Source organism: Pseudochaenichthys georgianus, chromosome 4, assembly GCF_902827115.2.
Source record: "Pseudochaenichthys georgianus chromosome 4, fPseGeo1.2, whole genome shotgun sequence".
Lineage (NCBI taxonomy): Eukaryota > Metazoa > Chordata > Actinopteri > Perciformes > Channichthyidae > Pseudochaenichthys > Pseudochaenichthys georgianus.
This window is the reverse complement of record NC_047506.1, coordinates 7,135,966-7,146,817: the sequence shown is the minus strand read 5'-3', so window position 1 is coordinate 7,146,817 and position 10,852 is coordinate 7,135,966. Positions and strand designations below refer to the sequence as shown.

Genomic DNA, 10,852 nt, shown 5'->3' with positions numbered 1-10,852 from the left:
AGTTCTTTTTATCAAAATCATGAATCAAGCTAAATATTACAGAATAAAACATCCATATGAAGGTGACATTAAAAATGTAGTTAGCAAATGTGTAACTATTATGTGTTTCTTCATGATTATCTGTGCAGTAATTATTGCTTTGTTGAAAGGGGAAGCACATGTTTCAGATTTACAATTCCTGGTAAATCTATCATAGACTTAGCTACATGGAAATGACTGAATATAAAAAGCTGTCATAAATGAAAAACAACTTACAGTACATTCACAAACAAGTTTTATTTTAATCTTTTTTTATACATTATAACCATATCCAACACGTTTTTATATTATAATAAAATGACTCTTCTCCTTTGTCATTTACATAAATAAAAAAGTTGTATATTAAGACTGTAAAATAGCACTCCTTTATTGTGTATAGCTTTGTACACATACAAGTGACAATGCATTCATGTTTGCTCTGAACAAATGCAAATGTTAGGGGAAATAAGAAAGGGCAGCCATAAGCAGAGAGAATACAAGTGCTCTAGCAAAACGGCAGGCTAGCAAGTAACACCACCACCATGTGACCAACACTGACCTGGGTTAAAGTGTTCAGTCAAACCCTCTGTAGTACTAGAAACATCTGAAGTTCCATTTAAACTTTGGGTTTTATTTTCACCCCAATTCATTGGGTTAAATCACAGGTAAAAGGTTTTCAAATGTATTTCATCGCACATCTTTTCCCAAAAGCATGCCTCAAGGCTGGAGTAAGAGAAAGTTTGGAGCGCCACACGTAGCAGTACAGTGAAAACATAACCAAATACACTTCAGGGGAAAGTACAGACCCAACATCAAAGAGGAAAAAAAAGTCCAAATCCCCATCAACATGATTGAAATTGCATATTGACATTGCAGAGAATCAGGCTTTTGATAAAACCACCAGATAATCAACCCCTATCATGATCTTGGGAAATCAAATACACATACGGTATTAGAAAGATAACAAACCATGCTATATTATCCCATGAATACATTTTGTTTTCTCAATGTCAATAACGACATTATGGCATATATCAGGCCTCCACAGCATAAAGCCTCCTCCGGCGTGAGAGAGTCAGTGTGGGAGGGGCATGCATGTTGAGGAAACAATCTGAGTGTAGTTCACTGAAGGAAACAAATCAAAACATTCAAATGCCAGTGATATGATGTTCTTGAATGTGCATACGGAAAGAAAAAAAACTGATCAGCCATTGAAACACTTTTAGTCATGAATTCTCTCTTTGGTTTGTGATAGTTTTCAAAGGGATCTTTTGAGTCAACAGTCATTTAGTGAAAATGACTGTACGCGTCGATTTGTCCTGCACTCTAACACATTTTATTTATTACAAATTGGTAATCGCAAGGTCTCTGTCAAACTTCTATATACTAAAAACATTCTCTGCAAAGGGAATTTAAATCAGCATAGCAGCATTTACAATCAATAAAAGTAGGTGACATGTTTGGATTTCTTTGTTTTGAAATCTCTACAGCAGGATATTTATTAAAATACAACTCCCACAAGCCACCAACTGTTGCCATAGAAAATATGAATACAGAATATTCAACAATACAAAATAAGTTTGTCAATCGATGCAAATTCAGATGACACAATGGCAGCCACTCAATGCTTTAAATCCTCTGTAGCAGTGTTGAAAAGTGAGCTGTGGCTACCCTTTGACACTGGCATGGTGAAGCCGCGGTGTTACAGTACAATGACTCAACGGGCCCTGCTGCTGGTTAGGAAATAAATGGGAGGGGCAAAACCATTTCACCCAAGAGCAAGAGGGGAAAAGTGCCAATGTGAGTGATGGCTTGTGTACGAGTATGTGTATGCAAGCAAGACCCCAGGGAGTGTCAGGCAGTGGGGGGCCGGGTCACTCAGTGCCGCGGGTGGGGGTACTGGGCTGGTTGAGGCCCAGGGTTTTGCACATCCAACCGGCAAAGTCCACTTCCTCCACTTCTGAGCGTTTTATGAACGTGTGACTCTGAACAAGGAAAAGCAAATGAAAACGATTGTCACAAAAAATAACTGGGGAATGACACAATGAGATAAAGAGAAACTGCAATTCAGGTACCCACCGTCAACATCTTCAGATCGGCCCTGTCAGCTGGGTTTTTGATCAAACTGCGGAAACAAAAAACAATACTTACATGAGTGACTGTATACCGGTTTCTGTAAATTAAGGATTAAGTAGGATTTTTTTTTAAACACTAGACTAGTTTCCACCATGTGCATAACAACAAATAAGCGTTATAGTCTAAACTCATTTCTGTCTTTGTGTCACATGGCATTCAAAACACAGGGAGGCAAGAAATGTAAGCTCTCAACAATGTCTATTTCCATTATGTTTGCCCAAAAGCAAATAAACAATACTGTGCTTTTTTTCTGTTCACTCTATAAATGTCATTGTCGATGCTCACCATTTTGTCACAAAGTCTTGGAAGTCATTGGTGAAGACCCCAAGTGGCAGTTTAGGTGGCGGCTGAGCAGAAACAACAACAAAAAGGTAAAAAAAACAATACAATTTGTGTAAATATACAATGGGATTTTGTGTAAAGAGAGATGAAAATGTATGCTCATCAGTGCTTCCTCCCACCTCATTCACAATGTAGTCCAAAAGTTCAAAGATGGCCATGGCTGGTCTACTGTCCATCCCATGTCCTGTGGAGAAGTTGCAAAACATGGAAACAATTAGAATACATTCTCTCAAACAAATACATTTCTGCCATAAAATAAACAAGTTATTTTATTCAAGTATATTTAAAAGCGTTATCCTGAAAACATGAATGTAAGAATGCTGACAATGCTTAGCTTGTTTATATGTAAATGCAAGTTTGGAAATGTTTTTTGTGCTTCTTACCGCTCACAGGCCTGCCTGGGGGTCTGGGCCTCTGCATATTGGTGTGAGGCTCTCCGTCGGCCCTGTCCATAATGGCCCGTCCGAAGATGTTCTCCAGCTCTTTGGCGTCTGGTGGGGGGATGGGGTAGCGGCCAATTGCCAGCTCCACCAGGGACAGACCCATGCTCCACACGTCAGACTGCACCGAGTAGTGTGTGCCCTGCAGTCTCTCCGGCTGTTGAGAAACACACAATCTACGTCAGAGTGGAGCGGGTAGAGCCAAGACACCAGGCAGGAGAGAGGGTAGGGCAGAGGGCTGGATGGTAAAAACACAGGAAGTGACAGGGTTGGATAATGGGAGGGGGGCGTTATGGCAAGAAGAGTTGGGGTGTGGTGAGGGCAAGAGGACAGAGGATGGTTGGGTTTGGCAGGAAAGGAAAAGTAGCATTGGACCGCTTAAGGAAGTAGGATGAGTAAAGACAGGTGTGTGTTGGGATTTACGATCAAAGGTCTCTACAGCACCGGTGTTTCGTGGGTACAGGATGACAGGCAGCTTTCGGCACGGTACCTACCAGGTGTCTAAGAGAAAGAGGGGGAAAGAAGGACAAGAAAGAGCGAGCACAGTTGCATCACTCATTGCCAAAGAACCCTTTCCTGGGCACAGCCCTCAGTTCTTGGCAGGGGAGTGAGGGAGGGCCAGGGGAAGGGAAGGCAGAGGGCGGGGCCTTGAGAACAAGAGCAATGTGAGAAAAGAGGAGAAGGAAAGTGGGGATAGGGCCAGGGGAAAAGGGGTGGGGGCGCAGGCGTGTGGAGCTGACTCACCGACATGTAGGAACGTGTTCCAACAAAGGAGTTGGCCATGGAATCTATGAGCTGGCCGCTCACACCAAAGTCGCACAGCTTGATCTCCCCGCGAGAGTTGACCAGGATGTTGGAGGGCTTGACATCTATGTGGCAGAGGGGACGTGAAGTAATAAACAAATGTACGTTACATTTAAAATAATGAAGAAGCGTCTTCATACACATCTAATTTGTTGTCCATACTCGACGTAGTGCTAAAATGTTCAATCAAGATGAGAGGGGAGTGTTTACAAGGTATAGGTATATGTAGGGTAAATCATTGTATGGGTATACAGTATTTGACTGTCTATTGCATGTTTCCATGCGAGTATATGCTAACATTAGGTCTGAAAATCTCCAGGGATGGTAAGAATGTTCATAACATAAGCATTTTCAGTAGATTGAAAAATAACTATAAATATTTTTGCTACATATTGTGAATTAAGAAACAAATATTTAGACCACAGCTACTGTCTGCCATGAGGCCTGTGGATCGCCTGCACAGCATGCAAGCTTTATCTGCGGTGCTGTGTTGATCGAGCAGAGGAGAGAACAGTAACATCTCAAGCTGAGCCCGTTATAAACAAGACCCGGTCCTCCACTTATACTGCTCATCGTTGAAAAACATCCTGCGAAATAATGGGGTAAGACTGAGCCCTGCAATCTGTCCTCTGTGGTGTGACACCCCCCACCTACCAAGGACATGTGAAGAGTGTCTCAGAAAGAAGTGGCATGAAAGAGCGGGAGAAGGATGGAGGGAGACACGGAGGGAGGGGTCAGCAGGGCGCGGCTGCTGTATAATCACATCTGAGAGGCTGTAATTACCGCCTGAGCTCACAGACAACTGTCCTAGTACCACCGACCCTGCAGCACAGTGAGACTGCACTATGCAGGTCTGAATGTAACAGTGCTTTTCAAAAACTTGTCTGCCTTACACTCTGCTGTGGTTTATTGTTTTGATTAGAATGCAATGATAATGGGTTTCGCCAAGGATTGTTGCTTCAAATTTATATGACCAGGAATTTATGATGTTGTGAAACAAAAGCTTGCCTTGTGGTGCTCGTTCTAAATGTGTTGATGCAGTGCATATGGAGGAAAAAGCATGAAGACAATTAATTTAAAATAATTGAATGAAAAAAGGCAAGGGACAATTGTAGGGTATTAACTTACAACACAATGTTCATAGACATTCAGAAATAGCAATTATACCTAAGAGAGCAGCAAGGCTTAAACAGGGTCTGAATCTAAACTGGTTGCTTCACAAGCATTGGTCAAATGTAGCGACCACTAATACAAAGGGGGAAACTCTTTATATCAACCATAACACAACTCCAGTAAGCACATCGACAATGTATTTCATCCAAATCATAATTTGCGCAATCTGGAAATAAGGCACAGTTGCCAGAATTAGTAACCTATACAGATGTTCTACAAATGTAATTAGACACCGAAAAACTAAATTCAATTTTTATTGAAATAAAAAGTGACCACGAAAGGGTATATCCCAATAATAGGAAGAATTAATTAAAAACTGGCTAATTTGCTTTCATCTTTCACCCTGTGGTACCGAATAACTGTTGTGGCAGGTAATAAGAAGTCAATGTGCTCATTAATTTTTGGCATAAAAATCCTACTTAATCCTAATTTAAATGATAAAAAATACAATTAATTAAAATCATTAGCTTAATGGTCTTCCAAGACCACATTATACGCAGTGGTAAGCCTGTAGTGAAAAACTATTAGAGTGTAATTCAGAGTTACTGCCATGTCATAAAATATAATTGAGAGTATATCCATCAACATATTTTGTGATCTTGCTGCCGGGATATCGGAAGTCAAACGCTTTTCAAGTTGAAAAAGGCACCGTGGTTTGAGCATTATTCATTCTGAAGGCAATGAGAGACTTTAATATCCACACCATCCCTCATCCTCATAACTCAGAAATAGTGCAATCACTTATTTAATTGTCTAGACTGCACTCTGTAGCTCTTGTTCTGCAGTAATGTGAAAATGTTGCTGCAGGGATTTTGATGGTAATTGTAATTTATTGGGACTGGAGAAGCTCCTTACCTCTGTGCATGATCTGGTGCTTCTCCCGCAGATAGGCTAATCCCCTCAAAACCTGGAGAGGAAAAACTAATTAAACATTTCACTTAAAAGTATACAAGAGCGAAATCGAATGTATATCGAACACATTCAGATATAAGCTTTTCCTACACAGATTTAAAAGAAAATGAACAACATTATTTTTGCCAATCTGTTTAAGGAGCTTAGTTATTTGGAATTTATGCAAACGGTTTTCCGGAGTAAAATACAGTACTGACTCATGCATGACTCGACGAAACTCAGCTAGTTAAGCGATACCAAAAGGGACACAAGCATAATAAGCAGTGCAATCTGCAAAACCATGTCTAGCAAGATTAACAATCTTAATTTATCTTCAAAATGTAAATTGTAACTCATTTCAAAATGATAAACTTAGAATAACAAAAATGTTTGACCATACATGGTTGAATTCAACAGAATAAGTGAAATACGTACAGCTATGCTAACTTTTCCCAAGATTTCTTCTGGGACTCTTCTGGCTTCCTTCAGGACCTGGTCCAAGGATCCACCATCCTGTAGAGAAAAGTTGCAGAATTCAAATAAAACATACACATTGGTTCTAAACAATTAAAGAACTACAAGACAAAATGCTGGTATCAATTCTGTGTCCATTGTGAGATGGCCCTGCTAACAGTCCTTGTCTCTCACCATGTGCTCCATACAGATGCTGATCTCCCCATCGCTGTAAAAGGCCCCATAGAAGCCCACGATGTAGGGGGAGTTGCATTCATGCAGCACCTGCAGCTCTCTGATAATCTGGTTTCTGATGGCAGGCTTGATTTCCAGGTGGATCAACTAAAGAGGGAAAGGTTGAGAACATAAACTGCTGCTCAGGCAGAAACAAAAGGATGCTTTCAGATCATTCACTGATGGCTTAACATTACATTACACTTGTTAGACGCTTTTATCCAAAGCGACTTACATACTCGATACTGTGGAAAATCCCCACAGGAGCAATTTGGGATGAAGTGTCTTGCCCAGGGACACAACGACATGCTGACTGCAGTGGGGTTTGAACCTGTAACCCCCTAATCTGAACACCAAAACACAACCCACTGCGCCACACCACACACCCCCTAATATCTCATGGTAACATATTTCACTGGTGGTGGTGGATAACACATGACTATAACTCTATGCTGTTTGCCTGTGTGTAGTAATCACAACACATACTATTTGAAATAGTACTACAACAGACAAATAATAAGAATAAATGTATTTTGTTAGCGCTTTTACAGGTGCTCAAAGTAGCTTTACAGAGATAGTGAAAAGAAAAGAACAACAAATAAATACGGTTAAAGTCAAATTAAAATCAAGCAATACAAAAACAATCACAGATTAAAAACAAAGTGAGTCCACGTACACAGAATGTCTTAAAATGTACAGCCACTTATAATCTAAATAATCACAATATAGCAAAGACAAATTCCCATATTTCCAAAAAGTTTCTCAAGATTTGCAAAACTTTTAGGGGGAAGAAAAAAAACCTTGCATGTTACTACAAACGTAAGGGCTTAACAATCTCTACTCTCTACAAGATGGTGCTTGCTCGAGGTGCTGTTGCAGTGTCTGTACGCCGGTGTCCCAATAACTGTCTGACTTGTAAACACTACACATTTTCATTATGACCAAATTAGGGGAGAAAATAGCCTAAGCAGCAGCTGCTTAAAAAAAGCTGTGAATGCCAAGGAAACACTGCATTTATTAATGCAGATTCACACGTAAATATTTGAGGGATTAAAAATCACAAAGAAAAACTACCAGGATGAAGCCGAAAAAAGAGAAAAAAATTAAACCATGCGATTGCGGAACTGCTTTTTAACTCTCTCATACATATCTCTGGTATTTGTTCATTGCAAAATGTTTTGACTTATAATGATTCATCTGTGATAAGCTTTTATTGGTTATATATATATTGGTTTGGAACATTTAAGAGACACATTTAAGTTTTAGGCATGGATAGGTCATGTGAAATATATTAGCCTTTCAAAATTCAGATTTATGTTCAGAAAAACTGAGCTGTGTTATTGTTGTATAATTTTTGGTGAATGTGTTATTTTTGTATTCAAACAAGGAGTGTTTTCTCCTACAGAAAGTTAGTGCACTTTACATAAAAGTGGGTGGAGTAAATCAAACCAGCACCAGTCCTGAGACGCAATGATGATCTAAACACGTATGGAATGTGTTTTGATTTAGCTCCCTTCAACTCTCTCGCTTCCCCTGCAACAACACATTTGACAAATGTTAGTTTTTACCTTCCGGGCCATGACCAAACCCGAGGGTTTGTGGCGGACTTTGTTGACCACTCCTCCGTTCCCGGCGCCCAATTCACATATGGGGTCAAAATCCTCATCCTTCAGCTCCCCAACTTGAGCTTTCTGGGTGAGAAAGGCCTCCAGTCGTTTCCTCTGTTGTTCATCCAGGTCCAACTCACCTAGTTTCTTTTGTAAGGCCTCGAGGTTGGCTCTGTGAGGAGATGGTTCATAGATTAACAAACAGATAAAAGAAGACAGAAAGGAATAAAAGGATATTTAACTACACTGTCTAAATGGTTGTTTGATGATGTTATGTAGTGCTTGCTGGTGATAACATACACAGAGCATTTATAAAACATTCTCTCCTATTCCCCAAACAATAAGAATTGAGTTTATTGTGTTATTAGTTACAATAATGTTAAACCAGCCTAAAAAACTGCTATAATAAAGATAAACATACATCAGAAGTTAACCGTTAAGAATCATAAAATAAAATAATTATTTTGGTGACATGATTCCTCATAAAAATTTGATGTACTAACATGCATTTCCTATTTGGTATAAATGTAAGACTCAAATAAGATTAAATTAAGACAACTTGAACGATTGGGGTTGAATTAAGGCATTCACCTTCATGAATATAATTAGATACAAATAAATGACAGCACACAAACTGTTATCATCACATTGAAACAAATGTGGTATGGTCATTGCATGTGTTGTTTTGCACTAAATACAAATTATTTCCAAAATGCAATATTCACAACATTAAAACAGCTGAATTATACCTTCTTGATTTATCTTATAATCACATAAAGTCTACTCACTCAGAAGCAACATCGACGGTGTTGGAGGTGGCCTGTCCCTCCCCGATGGGCGTTATGTTCAGGGGAACGGGTCTTCTTTTAGGAGCCATTTCAACAATTACCCCAAACTACTTTCTCCAATAATGCACAAACCTGCAGTAAAAGCTGTGAAATTTATATTCTAACGTTTTCCTGCTAAGAAACTCTTGTCTGAAAAAAAGCAACAGGGTCAGCTCTTGGTGACTAGCTAACGTTAGCAAAGTTAGTTTACTTTCGGTAGCATGCCAGTCAGATATTTGTGTATCTTTTTATCATATCGAGAACAGTCTCGTAAAGTCAGCTCGTTTTACGGTGCACCTATAGCTTCTGGAGTAAAAACATTTCTTTTTTTCTGCTTTCTTCTATGTTATCTACCTGCTGCTACTTGCCATTAGCCACCCAGCTGCTGCTACTAGCTAGCACCAGCTCCAGTAAAAATCGTGCCCTGCGTCTAGAGTCCTAAAGGAGCCTCTCGCTTCTCACCGGGCCGCCTCGGGTTCACCGGGACACCGACTCGGCTTTTTCCCTCCGCGGGACCTCAGCTAGAAATTCTTCCCTGTTTCAGTACCGGGCTCTGAAGCGAGAAGGGCTTTGGCTCTGTGTGGTGGTGCTTCAATACAGGAAGCAGCAGCTGCAGCATCAGACCTGTGTATGATACCCACAGAGAGGCCATCGAAATATCGCGAGACTTGAGGCCATCTGACAAGTTTGAGTGAGAAATGCAGAAATCTCATGGGAGATGCAACATCTTTGTAATAACAGCTCCAGTATGTTGTTTTTAATGAGATAACATCACAGTTTAACAATATCTTATCTTCCCCCTTTTTATGTGTTTAAATTGGAGTCTGAAAACAAGCTGCACAGTACATCACTGCCCCCGAGTGGCAATAATGTATTCTGTGGAATCTATTAAAATAGGCTACTCAAATACTTGAGGTTCTTTACCCTTTTCTTTCATTTGAAGCTGCTCTATTCTTCTATGTGTTAAAGTCAATACTGTACTTTTGTTCGTTTATTTGACAGCTTTAGTTTCTAGTTACTTAGCATATTATTGGCAATTACAAAATATGAATCATCTCATAAATAAACATTGAAATATAATAAGATAAAGCAGTTACAATTAGCAGCCCTTTTTCTAGCTGTGATATACAGTAATGCATCAATAATCATAGTCCAGTCATTTAACATACATGATTGTAAAAAATACATTATATACCTTTTAATAACGTAATGGTAGTGCTACTTTAATATTTAATATTTCTACCGCCACTGCCCAACTGTAACACGAGGGAACCAAATATAATAAATAATTTATGATTGAAGAGTATGCAATGAAAAGAAAAATTCATACATACTCAAAAGTAAACTGAACCCTTCTAGAATTAATATCCCTGGCTGAATACAAAATGTTGTGAAACATCTTTACGGTTGTGTAATATGTTCCATGTGCTTATCACTGGTTGTGAAATCTGTGCTTCATGTTGTGTTAATGAGTATTTTACCAGAGGTATTTCCCCTAACTTAACTTTCAATAAACGATTTGCATCATGTTGGAGAATAAAAAAAACAATTTCCCATTTTTGGTTTGGTATCTATAGGATTATTTCCTTCTCTTAAGATTTACATTGAGGGGCCATATTGTCTCGTAGGAAATGGTTGGTATTGGTATACTTCACAAATTAGCTTTATTGACCAAGTTATTAAAAGAAACAATAAAAAAAAGCTACAAGTCTAATACATTCATTAAATCACACAACTTTACTGCAATGCAGCCTTTAAAACCAGGCAAAGACACGCACACATTACTATATCCAAAATGTAAGATGAGTTCTGGTTTAGTGGATATATCAATATATTGGTATATAACCAAGCACTTAAGACTAAACATGTTTTTTCTATTTCTCTTTGCTTAACGCAAGTTATATAACCTGGCGGCTGCTGATTTTGA

The 10,852-nt window shown here is 39.2% G+C and overlaps 1 protein-coding gene across 1 annotated transcript; it reads right to left on the bottom strand.

The window, feature by feature from the left end:
- Positions 1-386: 386 nt before the first annotated feature.
- On the bottom strand, positions 387-9,558 carry map2k2a (mitogen-activated protein kinase kinase 2a). Its single transcript, XM_034081024.2, has 11 exons — positions 8,887-9,558; positions 8,060-8,270; positions 6,453-6,599; positions 6,240-6,317; positions 5,769-5,820; positions 3,681-3,805; positions 2,880-3,093; positions 2,616-2,680; positions 2,440-2,501; positions 2,098-2,143; positions 387-2,003 (listed from the first exon to the last, which is right to left on the bottom strand). Exons 1-11 carry the CDS (start codon positions 8,973-8,975, stop codon positions 1,893-1,895), a joined length of 1,200 nt encoding a protein of 399 aa, XP_033936915.1. The 5' UTR covers positions 8,976-9,558; the 3' UTR covers positions 387-1,892.
- Between the last annotated feature and the right edge of the window lie 1,294 nt (positions 9,559-10,852).

Excerpts from the sequence above, each read along its gene's own strand:
- map2k2a (XM_034081024.2), bottom strand. The coding sequence starts at position 8,975 with ATGGCTCCTAAAAGAAGACCCGTTCCCCTGAACATAACGCCCATCGGG. Across the intron at positions 6,600-8,059 it reads GTTTGGTCATGGCCCGGAAG|TTGATCCACCTGGAAATCAA; the intron begins GTAAAAACTAAC and ends TTCCCTCTTTAG. Across the intron at positions 2,502-2,615 it reads TGGACTACATTGTGAATGAG|CCGCCACCTAAACTGCCACT; the intron begins GTGGGAGGAAGC and ends GTTTCTGCTCAG.